General features: G+C 40.2%; 1 protein-coding gene across 1 annotated transcript in view; it reads right to left on the minus strand.

Annotated features, from left to right (window-relative positions):
- Nucleotides 1–16,328, minus strand: part of s100b (S100 calcium binding protein, beta (neural)) — an 18,587-nt gene extending 2,259 nt beyond the window's left edge. The window contains exon 1 of the mRNA XM_056244134.1: nt 16,315–16,328. Within this exon, the coding sequence (XP_056100109.1) occupies nt 16,315–16,322 (8 nt within the window). The 5' untranslated portion in view covers nt 16,323–16,328. The remainder of the gene's footprint in view (nt 1–16,314) is intronic.
- Between the last annotated feature and the right edge of the window lie 274 nt (nt 16,329–16,602).

A 16,602-nucleotide genomic window follows, 5' to 3' on the forward strand; every position in this document is an offset into this window, starting at 1 on the left:
GCCCATAAGCGCACACAAGTGTTTTGTTGTCAGGCATCTCGGTGGACGACAATAGTGTGTTTGAGAGGAAGTGAGTGGTGTGGCATGTTAATCAGCCGATCCTTTTCTGTTATAGAATTGGCCAGACGTGTGTCCTATACACCAGTGGACTATTAAACAGCTTTGACACCGAGACAAACACACTCACACACACACATTGAATGCACTGAATGACATAATGTACACTACATTTGAATACGATTTCTTTTTACAGAATGATTTTATATTTGTTACTGTAGGCAGGATATTGACTGAATAATAATACTGCTTTTATTTATTTATTATAATATATTAACATAAATAAATGAATAATTTATTTATGTTCAAATATTATTATTATATATTGTATGTATTATATATTCAATGAATTCAGTGTTTTGAATAATAAAACTGATAACTTTTATAAGAGTAATAAAAATAATAAGTGCTATTATTATTGTTGTTGTATTATTGAGTTTCTTTTTACCACCGCTCAAGGTTGCTTTACAGCAGAGAAGGAAAATTGCTCGTTTATTATGAACTTAACTATATATAAATATAATAATATATTGAATAACAATAATAATAACAACTATTGTAATTGCTTTTTAAATGCGTTTATTGTTGTTGTTATTATTATTATTTACAGGGAGTTGCATAATAATAATAATAATAATTGTATTTACTGAGTGCCTTTTTTGCTTCACAACAGATAATCTGCTTATTTTAAATATATATATTTCATATGTTTTTCTAATAATTTGTAAGTTTTCCAATAGAAAAAAAAAACATTTCATAAATGTAACCACAGTTGCATTAGAACACATGGGGGAAAAAAACATCAAAGCAATATAATTTCACAAGTATCAATATTTTAACAATATATAAATAACAATAAATATAAATAACGGTTACCTAATGCCTATTTTAGCATGAGTTACAATATTATAAAAAGTAAAAAAGATGGTTATGAATAATAATGTAATAAATTATTTGAATGTTAATGTGTTTTATTGCCTTATGTTTTAACTATGAATACTATGAACTACATAAATATTATAATGTATTTAGTTGCACTAATTACTATTGTTCTAGGCGTACATAAACAGTGAAATCTGAAGTCATGAAGTCATAGTCCATATTAAAATGAAGAGGTGCATGGGAATGCAGTCACGGGGCACTACGATCCTTCACTCCCCCGTCCCACTCCTCCCTGGCGTTTGCCCAGCGGGCCGGACGGTTGGCGATTGCCGGACGGCCTTTATTCCGCCATAATAAATGTGTCTTTGTGGCCTCATATAGGCAGCACAAGCAAACTGTTGTTGACAGCAAACACTGCATCTTGTGTGGGGCTCGCTGTCCTGACAGCCTTTCTCTGGGGTCAGATGGATATAACGCCCCATGAACAAATCAATAATCCATCTCTCTCCCTCTCTATACTCTGTGTTGATTTGTTCATCACATTGCAATCTGGGAGTGGACTGCCTCAGATGACTGGTCAATTATGGCTGCTGAATTGTTTTGCAGTGATGAATCAGTGATCTTGATCCAGTCTAAGATGTGTGGGTCAGGTTTATAGTTATTTATTTATTTATTTTGGTTAATTTTGGGCACTGGATATCCCTAATGTCAAGGTCAACAGCTCTGTCACCTCTACGGCACTACACTTCCCAGCATCCCTCATGTTTTCCACCTGCACAGTATCGGCCATCACCTGATCACCCATCACAGCTGTTTGCCTTGTTTTCCGTTAACCAGTGTTCATCTGTGTTTGTATTTAGTTCCTTTCTGTTCAGTCAGTCTCTGTCCGTTCTACTTTGTATCGTGTGTGTGTGTGTGTGTGTGTGTGTGTGCCTTCTGCCCATCTGTACCTGTGTCAGTTGTATTTGTAAGTAAACACTTTGCTATTGGAACTTCTGACTCCTCTGCACGACACCTAAACAGTTGAACATTAACTTAAATAATTAAATTAAATTAAATGCATTAAATTAAAATAATGAGACCATTTTATTTGTAATATTAAATTAAATAAAAAAACGAAATAAATTAATAAAATAATTTGTAAATGAGACTTATTTTAAACTTGATATTAAAATAATAATAATAATAATAATAAAATTAATTAAATGATACCATTTTAAATGTAATATTAAATTACATTTAAAACTAAATAAATTCATACAATAACTAATAAATAAACAATAAACAAAATAGTGAGACCATTTCACAGATAATCTTGATATTAAATCAAATTAAATAATTATTAAATTTATCAATAAATAATAAATCTATAATAAAACAATGTAAAATAAACAAAAAATAATTAATAAAATAAATTAAAAACACACTAATATGAGACCCTTTAACAGTTAAACTTAATAGCCTATTACAACCTATTAAATTAAAATACATTTTAAAACTAGATGAATTATTAAAATAAATTAATAAAATGAGGCGCTTCAACAGTTAAACTTTAATATTCAGTCAAATTAAATGTTAATGAATAAAATAAACAAAATAAATGTATAAAATAATCTAAATAATGAGATCCTTTAACAATTAGACTACTAAATCAAATTAAATTAAATGAGTGCTTTATGGTGCACTAATCTGGTGCTATAACAGTTAAACTATGATATTAATTGTGTTCTCCATCATAATTTTAAATTGTGTGTGTGTGTGTGCGTGTGTGTGTGTGTGTGTGTGTGTCCTAGTCTGGCTGTGAATAATCACCTCTGTAAAAAACGACAGAATAAATGAGCTTTTGTTGGCCGCTGGATTGAGGAACCTGTTCTCTCCCTGTATTGTGTCAGCCATATGATTGGCGGCCCAGTGCACTCTGGGATACGGGTGGAGGCCTGACAGAGGACTCATTCTGAGCTCCAGCCACGCTCAAGATCACATGCTCTCATTGACTACTGTTTCCTTCCTGCTATGTCTATCACTTCTATCAATCTCGACTAAAATGAAGTGAAAGAAACAAAAATATACAAATGGTAAAAAGGTATTTAATGCCAATATTTACTTGCCTGTTTAGGTTAGTTTTTAAATGCTCAAATCCTTTTTATTTCATTTTTATCTTTGAGTGGGTCTTTTCGATCAAATCTAAAAGTAGTTATAAGAACATTTTAGTTACTGTGAAATCCCATTGGTCGGAGCTACTACTTAAAATATTCTGAAACATAAAAAGAATAATTTTAGTGCTGTCAAATCGATTAATCGCGACTGATCGCATCTAAAAGTTTGGAAGCATTATTATTTTTAATGTTTTTGAAAGAAGTAAAGGTATCCAAAGCACATCAACTGACCACAGGGGTTCCCCAGGGTTCAGTTCTTGGACCGCTCCTCTTCTCCATTTACACCACATCACTGGGACCCATCATACAGGTACAAGGTTTCCCTTACCACTGCTATGCTGATGACACCCAGCTCTACCTCTCATTTCAACCAGATGATCCCACAGTAGCTGCACGGATCTCAAGCTGTCATGGCTGACATCTCGGCATGGATGAAGGAACATCACCTGCAGCTCAACCTGGAAAAGACTGAGCTTCTCGTCCTCCCTGCCAATCCGTCTCTACAGCACGACTTCACTATCCAGCTAGATACTCCCTCAATCACCCCATCAAGGTCGGTCAGAAATCTTGGAGTAATCTTTGAAGATCAGCTGACCTTCACAGACCACACTACAAAGACAGCTCGATCATGCAGGTTTGCAATGTACAACATCAGGAAGATCAGGCGCTGAGCAGGCAACACAACTTCTCGTCCAGGCCCTGGTCATTTCTAGGCTTGATTACTGCAATGCTCTTCTGGCTGGACTTCCATCATGCACAACTAAACCTCTACAAATGATCCAGAACGCTGCAGCTCGTCTCGTCTTCAACGAGCCCAAAAGGGCCCACGTCACTCCTCTGTTCATCTCTCTGCACTGGCTACCATTCGCCGCTCGCATCAAGTTCAAGGTGTTGACACTTGCTTACAGATTGACCACAGGCTCAGCTCCCTCCTACTTCCAATCGCTACTACAAGTCTACATCCCTACCAGAAGCCTACGATCAGTCAATAAGTGACTGCTCGTGGTACCATCACAGAGAGCCACAAAATTACTAGAACATTCTCATTCACGGTATGCTGGTGGAATGATCTGCCCACCCTCATCCGGAATGCAGAATCCCTGACAGCATTCAAAAGACAACTGAAAACTCATCTCTTCCGTGAGCACTTAACATAAAAAAAAAATAAAAAGCCTTCCTTTTGCTTTAAATCCTCGCTTGTCTGGCTTATGCTACTCTGAGCATTGTCTGACCTTTGTATTTTGAGCACTACTTGCGTTGTGTTTGCCCCTTCACGATGACTCGCTTGGTTTAGTCCTCAGTTGGAATTCGCGTTGGATAAAAGCGTCTGCTAAAGGATTAAATGTAAATGTAAGTATACCTTATACTCATCAAGCCTGCATTTATGTGATCAAAAACACAGGAAAAAAACTGTAATGTTGTGAAATATTATTGCAATTTAAAATAATGCTTTTCTATTTGAATATACTTTTAAAATATAATTTATTTCTGTGATGCAAAGCTGAATTTTCATCAGCAGCATCATTACTCCAGTCTTCAGTGTCACATGATCCTTCAGAAACAGTTGTGCTGCTTAATAACTTTTTTTATAAACTGTGATACTTTTTTCAGGATTATTTGATGAATAAAAAGTTTAAAAGAACAGCATTTATTCAAAATGGAAATATTTTCTAACTATGCAAGTCTTCACTATCAAAACTGAACACATCTTTGCTGAATAAAAGTATTAATTTTTTTTAAGACTTTTTTTTTACTGACCCCAAACTTTTGAACGGTAGTGTATATAGTTACAACAGATTTCTAATTCGCTTTTTTTTCTCCCTTTTTATTTTTTTTTATTTCTGACAATATTTATCTTTGTGTTATATATTAATCTAATGTTTTGTGGCCTTAAATGTCCATCTATGAATTGAAAGCGCAAAAAAAAAGTCCACAAAAATAAATAAAAATAACCTAATTTTGAAAGGTCATGTAAGGACACATATTAATTCCTGCCTGCCTTTTTTGTTGTTGTTGTTGTAAAGCATCTCAGGGTCTGTATATTTAGAAGATCGCGGACCAATGTCAGTTAATGCCAATTATACTGCATATTTGTGCACATAATTAAAATAGAATGATTAAGAAACAGTCATTTGCACAGCCTAAGCTGGTAAAGGTGTTCTCTTCTGAGTTTTAGGCTGCTTTTCACAGGAAAACAGCGAGGAACAAGGATTTACAAAGACAATTACGACCTAATATTTCATCGCTTGACCTTCTGAACGTTAAGGAACAAAATGTGTGTGTTCTGTTTGCGGGTGGTTGATCCGAGAGAGAGAATTTAGTATGTTTGGCCACATTCGTGTGTAAGCCGCTGAAAGAAAGTCTTAGTTATTTTTCAGTCAGGTGAACTTTTCTCTCCATACAAATCACCCAGCGAGATTCACTGGCCTTCCTGTCGCTTTGACTGTTGCCATGGCGATGACCTGTTGCCGCGCTGCAGTGGCGGGTTTTCGTTCCCATCTCGCGCTGTGCCAGAAAGGTTCGCCAAAAACGCTGAGTCATCGCCTGGCAACGCGCCACGGCAACGGACAACAGCAGCTCTCCAGGTGCTAAGTACTTCAGGTCTGATAAAAAAAAAAAACGCTTTTGAACTTGAAAATATTTTTCCAAAATATCAAAACTTGATATTTGATACAGCCGAGTCGAAATTCAAAATGTTTTATATATGACCACGTGGTGGCATTGCCGAATTTGACGCTGGTCTGCTGACTGTCATATATTCTATACAAACATTACAAATGCATCCAGCCTCTTTGAAAACTATTAAGAATACTGCTTAAAACGCATTATAAGGCATAGATTATAAAGCATTATTTATTTTTATGGAGCGTTTTTGGATACACTTGATCTGTGTAACCTCAAGTGTTGTTTTACGCTGCCATTTTCTTAACCACTTTCTTGCTTAACCACTAGGTGGCAGACTTGTCTTTTTAGTGATTTGATACTGTCCTGCAGGCTCACGAATACAAAAGGTTTCTATTCTGTCCCTTATTTCCCACCTGCAGTGTTTTGTCTGGTCTGCTTCCTCAGATAAACCATCCAGTTAAAGATCTATAAGCCACTTAACCCAGTAAAACAAGCTGCCGTGTTACGGCTCAGAAGTCACGTGACTCCCCTAATGAGGGACTGCTGTGGAGGATATACACATATTATTTTTTAACATGATTATATTTGACATTATAATGGTTATATTTGATATTATAAAATATTTTTTATTGTAATATTTAGTATAATATTTAATATGGTCACATTTTATTATTAAAACATCACATATCTCAATAAGAATGTGATCATCTCGCCCATGCAACATTTTACCATGCTTAATTCTCCCGGTTTTCCTCTATAATAAGCACAGAAAATAAAAAAAGTTTGCTTTCAGCTGTTTATTGTATTAAAAGTTTGCTGTTGTGTAACCCTTTCATGCATGAATTATGACAAGGATTATTTTCTCCTATGTGTTTTTATTGCTCTTAGAGCATGAAAAACAAGATCTGAACTTTTGTTTTTACATTTATTTTTCAAAGAGGAATGTTCAGATGTGTAGATATATAATCAGTGGCGGAGCCAGGATTTTTTCATTGGGGTGGCCAGGCAGGGGCCAGCAAACAGTCTGGGGTGGCACATAAATCTTAATTATTTTAACATAATAATTAGTTTAAAAAATGTAATGGACTGTTCCTACACAACTGAATACAGTTCATTTGTATTCAATTGTAATTGAGAGAGTGCTGAGTGAATTTTAAATTTCTTTATTATTATTAGCTACTTACCACCTCCAGGCATATTAATAAAGGGGACACACACAGCTAAAGTTCTTTTAGTCATATAGTAAACTTGCTCATGCAGTTAGCATGGTTCTGGTTCTCAAAACCCCCAACATTGTTGCACCTCCATGAGACATGCAGATAACTACTGTAGTTCAAAGATTATTTAACCTTCATTGAATTTTATATAATCAATAAACTCTTCAACTTTCTATATTAGTAGTCAAAATAAAGAATCTAAACCGTTCTATCATACCTAATTAAAAAGGGGGAAACATTTCTTTTGAATCCCTATGTGCAAGAATGTGAACAAGGCGGAAGTCAACATGCACATAAATGCCAGAATGTAAAATTAGTTATTTTATAGATTTAAAAATAATGCATTTTATTTTGTCCTTTACAAATTAACGAAAAATTCTTCTAGTACAAATGCACAGTGCTCACATTTATTTGTACATAAAAAAACCACATAGCCTATCAGTTTGTGCCTTAAACATGGCAGAATATTTTAGTCTAGACATATGTGACGCATATACAACAAATACATAACTTACATGTATGCAGTTTTGACACAGATTTGATTGCCTTTTTGATTATTTCATGAGTTAGTTGACGACAGAACTACGGCTACTTACGCCACATTTGCGCGTGATGAGCAAGTACAGTACACCGTCTGACAGGACAGTAAAAAGTTAGTTTTACTGAGATTTGTTGACCTTGCAACATCTCATCTTACGGCAGATAGCCAACTGATTCAGGACAACGCGCTTTTCTCCGCATCTGACAGAAGTGTCACAAGCTTTCCCACAGATCTTTCAAAATAAAAGTAGAATCAGAAAAAAATGAGAATTACGTTGTTGTTTCTTTGACTGGACATATGCGACTCACTCAAAACGGTCTTGCAACCCACCAGTTGAGGAACATCGACTCAATATTTACTATGCTTTGGTCACTGCTGAAGCTTATTCGGCACCTGTACATTTCCGCACTCGTTTGACTTGCGCCTGGCGCTGAGGTGAAGTTGGAGTGCGCGTCTGAAGTCTCACGTTTTTTGTGGTCTTAAGATACGGTTCTGTGTTTTAAAAACGCAATTCTTGAAAAAAAAAAAAAAGAGAGAGAGAGAGAGAGACGGAAACAGCAGTTGTGAGAGGGCTCCGCCACTGTATACAGCTTCAGTTATTGTAAATGCAATTGAGTTTGTTCCTGTTTGACCAGCATGTCTTTGATATCAGAACATGAGGATGCGATTCCGTCTACCAGAGTATGTCGATTTGACCTTATTAGCTGATAATTCTGACTGTGTTCAAAATGGATACATTTGTCCTTTCTGAGGCCTTGTCCATACGGACACGGGTATTTTTATAACCGGAGTTTTTCCCTACGGCGTTTAAAAAAAAAAATCCCGTCCACACATGCTCGGTCTCCGTCTACATGAAAACGCAAAAACACGCTATCAAGCGCGGTCAAGAGCATGCCACGCCAGCAGGCGGCGATATAAACCTTAACCGTAAAGCCACGTTGGCCAATCAGAAGCGCAAATCTGACGTCAAACACAGCGGTTCTGAAAATCCTCACCCTGGCAGGGGTTTTCAAAAATGTTCGGTTTCAGTGCGTTTTCGTGTGGACGAACGGCCGAACCGCGTAAAAAAAGACACGGTTATAAAAATACCCGTGTCCGTGTAGACAGGGCCTGAGAACACCTGCAATCCACCTATTGATGTTTTCAGACTGTGGAAAAACTAGCGATCAGGTGTTTTCAATCTCATCTGAAATGAGCAGTGTTGGTGGTAACGCGTTACAACTAACGTGTGTTACGTAATCAGATTACTTTTTTGACTAACAGCAAATTACATTCTAATAACATACATTTACAACCAAAAAAAAAGGTACTGCAGATTAAGTATTTTCCACAACAACAGTCAAAGTAATATGAATATGAATTGTAGCTGAAATATACACTCACCTAAAGGATTATTAGGAACACCTGTTCAATTTCTCATTAATGCAATTATCTAATCAACCAATCACATGGCAGTTGCTTCAATGCATTTAGGGGTGTGGTCCTGGTCAAGACAATCTCCTGAACTCCAAACTGAATGTCAGAATGGGAAAGAAAGGTGATTTAGGGGGCTTTCACACTGGCAGTTTAGTTCGGAACGGGGCACGGTTCGCATGAAAAATCGCTAATGTGAACGCTGTCATGGGACCCGGGTGCGCACTGGGGTACCGAACCCGAGACCTGGAGGAGGTGGTCTGATTTCGGTTGCTCCCGAACCGTGCCGCGGTTCGCGTGAATGTGAAAGCAACACGGACTCGGGTGCGCACTTGTTCAGGAAGTAAAGTAACCTGCGCATGCGTTTTTAGCTTATTGTGATGTATTTAGTTAAATAAAACGCTTGTAAGGGATTATAGTGTTGATGATTTACCTTGGAAACGAGCGAGAGTGAGCCTGCGTGCAGTGTATTCGTGCATTGCGCGTGGAATCAGGGCAACAAAGTTGGAAATCCACTGTCTCCTAAAAAGAGTCCGTTTGCAAGCAGCAGAAGTCCACCTTATGTGACACACGCACAGTAAACCTGTAGTGTTCACTCAACTGCGCATAATAGCAGCGAATTAATAAAAAAAAACACAATATTGACCCACGTTCTGTTTTCTATCATGCGCCGTGCACGTTTGCGATGACGTCATATGCACGCAAACGCACCAGGGTTTGATAGAATCAAGTTGTGTGTGAAACCAGACCAACGCTGCGGGGGGCGCCGGGAACAAACGCGCTCGGGCTCGGACCGCAGCAAACGAGCCCAGTGTAAAATCCCCCTTAAGCAATTTTAAGCGTGGCATGGTTGTTGGTGCCAGACGGGCCGGTCTGAGTATTTCACAATCTGCTCAGTTACTGGGATTTTCACGCACAACCATTTCTAGGGTTTACAAACAATGGTGTGAAAAGGGAAAAACATCCAGTATGCGGCAGTCCTATGGGCGAAAATGCCTTGTTGATGCTAGAGGTCAGAGGAGAATGGGCCGACTGATTCAAGCTGATAGAAGAGCAACTTTGACTAAAATAACCACTCGTTACAACCGAGGTATGCAACAAAGTATTTGTGAAGCCACAACACGCACAACCTTGAGGCTGTTGGGCTACAACAGCAGAAGACCCCACCGAGTACCACTCATCTCCACAACAAATAGGAAAAAGAGGCTACAATTTGCAAGAGCTCACTAAAATTGGACAGTTGAAGACTGGAAAAATGTTGCCTGGTCTGATGAGTCTCGATTTCTGTTGAGACATTCAGATGGTAGAGTCAGAATTTGGTGTAAACAGAATGAGAACATGGATCCATCATGCCTTGTTACCACTGTGCAGGCTGGTGGTGGTGGTGTAATGGTGTGGGATATGTTTTCTTGGTACACTTTAGGCCCCTTAGTGCCAATTGGGCATCGTTTAAATGCCACGGCCTACCTGAGCATTGTTTCTGACCATGTCCATCCCTTTATGGCCACCATGTACCCATCCTCTGCTGGCTACTTCCAGCAGGATAATGCACCATGTCACAAAGCTAGAATCATTTCAAATTGATTTCTTGAACATGACAATAAGTTCACTGTACTAAAATGGCCCCCACAGTCACCAGATCTCAACCCAATTGAGCATCTTTGGGATGTGGTGGAACGGGAGCTTCGTGCCCTGGATGTGCATCCCACAAATCTCCATCAACTGCAAGATGCTATCCTATCAATATGGGCCAACATTCCTAAAGAATGCTTTCAGCACCTTGTTGAATCAATGCCACGTAGAATTAAGGCAGTTCTGCAGGTGAAAGGGGGTCAAACACAGGATTAGTATGGTGTTCCTAATAATCCTTTAGGTGAGTGTAGATGCATAATGTCCAATTTAGTGGTCAGATGATTAATCAGAATGTCCTCTAAATCTAAAATAAATATTTGGAAAATTTGACTCCTGAGAGATGTTATGTCACAGTCACCACCTAAGCTCCTCCTCTTCACTCCAAGTCCCATCATCCTCCCTGGCCCACACCTGCAGGCACTCTACAATCACTGATCACCTTCACCTGTTTCCCATCATCAGGCCCATAAAGTGTCTCTTTCCCCTCACTTCTGGGTCTGATCTCGTCGCTACGTGACACACAGACTCTTCAACACTACTTACCTGCCTTCCTGTGGACTTTATGCAAACCTTGCCTTCAGTACTCGTCTTCAGTCTTCAGCCATTCGTCTGCATCCGTCCCCGGGATCCTTCACCTGCATCTGCAAAAGAGACTCTAGTTAATCTTCAGTTAAGTTACCATTCAAATATCATCTGTCTTCATACTCATCATACCTCTGACTGCTTCTGCAAAACCTGTTTATTAAACTACTTCACTTACCACCTGTCTGAGTCCAGTCCCATCCCTGACAGAAGATCAGACCTACAATGCAGAATCCAGCGGAGACCCGAAGATGAGTTGGGAACTAGCTGGTCATATCGCGGCGGCGGCTCAGCAGAGCTTAAATCTGTTTGAGTACACAGAAAGGTTTGTTCTGCTTGTCGCCACCAGCACCCTAGACAGTGAAGCAATCAAGGCATGTTACCGGATGGGGGCTAGACAAATCAATCCGAGGGAGCTTCCAGATCTGACCGGTCTGGACTGGAAAGACGCGATCAATCGATGCCTGAAGTCCTTTATCCCTCAGTATGCCATCTCACAGGCAGAGCTTCACGTCAGCCACGTCCAGCCAGCGCTTCACGTCCAGCCGGAGACCGTCCAGCCGGAGACCGTCCAGCCGGAGACCGTCCAGCCGGAGACCGTCCAGCCGGAGACCGTCCAGCCGGAGACCGTCCAGCCAGAGACCGTCCAGCCAGAGACCGTCCAGCCAGAGACCGTCCAGCCAGAGACCGTCCAGCCAGAGACCGTCCAGCCAGAGACCGTCCAGCCAGAGACCGTCCAGCCCTCTTCGCCGCTGGTTCCGTCCAGCACCGAGCTTCCTTCACCGCTGGTTCCGTCCAGCCCAGAGCTTCCTTCGCCGCTGGTTCCGTCCAGCCCCGAGCGATACCCGCTGGTTGTGGCCAGTCCTGAGCCAGCGCCTCCTGCCTGGTCCGTCGAACCTGAAAATTCTGTTCCCCAGTCTGTCTATGAAGTCCCACCCAGCCTCCCTCTCCCGCCTCCTCTCGTCTGTCTTTAGCCTTCCTCATCTCCTCTGCCTCCTGTCAGCCCTGTCACTCACCCTCTAGAATTCAGTGGATTAGTGGGCTCGCTCTGGGGCTTCCAGTCCCCAGCATCATCCTGCACTATGGATTCCTGGGTTCCGCCTTCAGCTGCTTCGTCCAGGATTCCACATCGGCCCATCACTCCACTGTCTCACCCTTGGCTCTTAACTCCCTCAGCTCCACCGTGGTCCTTCAGTTCACCAGTTCCGCCAGGCTCCCTCGTCCCCCCGGATTCGCTTGGGTCCCTCGTCGACCTTCCCTCGCCTCTGGACTTCTCTCCTCTGGCTTCGCCTCGTCCCTTCATCCCCCCGGCTCCCTTGGACTCCTCTCTCCCTTCTGCTCATCCTTTGTCCTCACTCCCTCTGTCTCCACCGCGCCCTTCAGTACCCCCAGCTACACTTTGGTCGCCTGAGCCTGCGGATTCCCCCGGTCACTCTGAACCCTCTGCTCCACCGTGTCCTAACAAACTTCCGTCTTCTCCCTGTCATTCCCTGTCATCGGTTCCGCCTCTGTCTGTAATCGCCACCAAACCCCTTGCCCTTCAGCCTCCGTGGCTCCTCCCTCCATCGGCTCCACCATGGCTCGTCAGTCTGTTTAGTCTTCCTTCTGCCTGGTACCTGCCTGTCTTCAGCCCTGTGCCTAGCCCTGTTTCCAGCCCGTCGCCTGCTCCGCTTCCTCCCAAACCTCCTCCATCTCCTTTACGGCGCGAGGTCGCGCCTCCCGGGAGGGGGGAGTACTGTCACAGTCACCACCTAAGCTCCTCCTCTTCAATCCAAGTCCCATCATCCTCCCTGGCCCACACCTGCAGGCACTCTACAATCACTGATCACCTTCACCTGTTTCCCATCATCAGGCCCATAAAGTGTCTCTTTCCCCTCACTTCTGGGTCTGATCTCGTCGCTACGTGACACACAGACTCTTCAACACTACTTACCTGCCTTCCTGTGGACTTTATGCAAACCTTGCCTTCAGTACTCGTCTTCAGTCTTCAGCCATTCGTCTGCATCCGTCCCCGGGATCCTTCACCTGCGTCTGCAAAAGAGACTCTAGTTAATCTTCAGTTAAGTTACCATTCAAATATCATCTGTCTTCATACTCATCATACCTCTGACTGCTTCTGCAAAACCTGTTTATTAAACTACTTCACTTACCACCTGTCTGAGTCCAGTCCCATCCCTGACATGTTACTTGATGGTACAACATTTTTATTTGTTTTTTTACCTGCAAGAGTCTTCTATAGAAGGAATGGATGGATATTCTGGAGCAATAGCATTTCACTAGCTGCAAAGTTGTCGTGTTAGTGAGTAACTAGTAGCCTACTTTAAAAAGCTAGCAACAACACTAACTTTACAAACAGCTGTTTTCAAAACTGTGCAACTTGTCAATTAAAAAGCTACTTTTTCCAGCTAGTAGCAGTTGTAGCATGACAAAATGTTACATTGCTATTTGTGTCACATCGTATCTCTGAGGTAAATGTGTTTCTTCAGAAAAAAAACAGGCATATTTTAGCTTAAAGGGTGGTCAGAGCCTGACTCCACCCACTGGCAATATTTGAAAAATGCTGGAAAAGTGGGCGGAGCCCAGCGGAGATAGAGGGAATGAACGGATACTCTATCCTGATTGTTTTCAATACTCGCAATTCCAACTCCTGACTCGCTACAGTGGTTTTGACGAAACAAGATGGTTTTTATACTGCCATGGACGTGGTAGCTCGTACCAAGGGCGTGGTAAGCTAAAACCTGCTTAAGCTCTCACCGCTACCGTCACGAACTACCGCAAACATCCAATAGGAAAATTCAACTGCAGTAGCCACCGTTCAACCTGAAGAGGGCAGCACTTTTTTACACCATATATTGTAGAATTAAAACACTTTATACCCAAATGTCAAAAAAGTTACTCGAATGCAGCCAGCTATGTTTTATTAACAGTTTTTTTCAGCTTAAATCCAGCTTTTAGCTTGACGAGCTACAGTTTTAAAGCAGCTTCCCCAACACTGCTTGTTGTTAGCGAGTTAGCAAGACTTTGTTAAAAGTCATTTAGTTAGCAGCCATGATGGTGACTATAACACAGGCTATATTTCACATAAGCAGCTTTGGTGGCTGCTATAAAAATGAAATGAGAAATAGGAAGCCACTTGCTAGGTTCAATGCACTTCTTGTATTGAAGCCTGTAATGTTCCGAACAGGGCCGCCGGGTCGATTGGCAGCAATAGCTGAATCAATATCTGGCCCTTTTGCGCTACTTAGTGAAGAGAGGTTTGATCTATGGCATAGAATTGGTTTGGCTATATCAAGGGTCATATATTTGTAAGCAGCCTTCATTTGAGTCAGTCACCTGCTGTGGTAATTAGAAACGGATGTAAGACTTCCGCTCAACTTCCCTGAGATTAACAGGTGAAGTTCAACATGAATCCCTTTGCGCAAACCAACAAACATTTATGGTCACCTATAAATAACGATGCTCTCGTGTAACAGTTTCGCAAAAGTAAAAAAATGTTACCCTCACAACTTCATTACCTTGCTGACAGCTACTAAAATGAAGATCAAGGTGTGTAGTATTTGGACATTTAACCAGACATCGTCTCATTATTGTCCCGTAGTAAACAAGCTTTTAACGGGCAGAAACAAAGCAGGCGCAGTAATTAAATTGGCTCAAGTGGATTATGTGGCCCTTGTGATGAATTGGCAGTTTCGCACCGGAAAACTGTGTGGCTTGTCCTCACCTTATGTCAACCCGCACTAAGACACACATATACACAAACACACACACTTTTGAAACATATTTTTGTGTTTTCTGAAAGGTAAACAACTCTTCATAACTATTTGATGAAAAAAAGTATTAAAGGGACCAGCAACTGTTTGGTTACCCTTACCCATATTCTTTAAAACATCTTATTTTGTGTTCAGCAGAAGAAAGAAATTCATACAGGTACAAGAGTGAGTAAATGATGACAGAATTTTCATTTTCAATTTTCATTTAAAGGGACAGACACACACTGACTTCAGTATCTCACTTCAGAATCGTTTCACTTACTGTTTTTGGAATACTATGTATTCGGACATACTCTTTTGGTGTACTGTTTTTCGCACACTATATAGTAGGGAAGTATTCGATTTCGGACGCAGCGACAGTGTCTGGGTCACGGGGCCGGGGCACATGTCAGCCTTTCCTTTGGGTAATTGACAGGAACAGGAATAGTAAATCCAGGTCACCAGGCTGCTTGTAATGTGAGGTCAGTACGCTGGACGAACATAAGCTCTTTAGCCAGGTTTCACCTCACTGCGACACAGACTGCTCTCCCACTCGCAGAAAACACAGCGTAAAATTAAAGGAGACCTGTATATTTTTATGCTTAAAAAGGTTTTACACCTAAAGAAATGAATTGTACTTTTGAGAAGTATGTTTAAAACCTTTGCAATTTCTGCACAGACTTTAGCGGAGAGGTTAATGCTAATCAGTTGTTTAGGAAGATAAGAGCTAGCATAAACATCTGCTTGGAAAAGAAAGCTAGCATAGCCTACTACTACTGTTACAAAATAGTTTGTGAATTTTGGCAAATGTAGAAGCTAAAGTATAAGAAATGCATAGAAGAAATAGTGCTAGCATGCTACTGTGAATTTAGCCTATAGCCAAAACATTAGTGGACAAGTCTTTTTTATGGACTTTTTGCATATCATTCCTTTGTATTCCACAGAAAAATAAGTCATGCAGGGTTGGAACGTTATAGTAAATGATGAAGAATCTTCATCTTTGAGTGTTCAATCCATTTAAATACTCTTAATATTAAAAGTTTCCACAGCGAAGAGGACATGTTCAGGCATGTTTCCTCTCACAATGAATGAATTATCATTCTTGTTCTAATAGCAAATGTGGAAATGGTTCAAGAATGCGTAATCCTTTATTAAGTCGATACTTAATTTAACCTTGGAAACTTTATCGAAACATAACTGTAATTTATTATTTAACAGCAGAACATGTTTAAACAGAAGCACAACCTAGCAGAAAGGATTTTTGATCTCAGAAAAAAAAGACTCATTTGTTTGGAATTAGTTCTATTGGGAAAATATTCTTTAAAGAATTGTTCAGGGGGTAGATGAGGTTTTGGATTTTTATTTATTTATTTTGGGGTTTATTTATTGTTATTCATCTCATCATTTTTAATTACTGTTCCCAGTTTCGGGAAAAAAAAAAGAGAAATAAATAATGAAAGGTTTGCATTATTATCAGCCGATGTAAAAACTTACTCCACAAACAGTATCCGAACAGAATTTAATTTAATGAAGAAGTTAAAATTAATAAAAAAATAGATGATTATATATATATATATATCTAGTTGTGGGTTATTGACCAAAACCAAAAAGGTAATTTTCATTAGTGTCTTTATATTGAAAACCATGGCCACCATTAATCTTATAAATAGCAGTTACCATATAAATAATTCCCAATAGATTTCCTTTTTTCCCGATATAGTAAATTTGTAGTGTCATGGTGTAAGCCA

Source organism: Rhinichthys klamathensis, unplaced genomic scaffold (assembly GCF_029890125.1).
Source record: "Rhinichthys klamathensis goyatoka isolate OS25496 unplaced genomic scaffold, OSU_Roscu_1.1 h1tg000925l_1, whole genome shotgun sequence".
Classification (NCBI taxonomy): domain Eukaryota; kingdom Metazoa; phylum Chordata; class Actinopteri; order Cypriniformes; family Leuciscidae; genus Rhinichthys; species Rhinichthys klamathensis.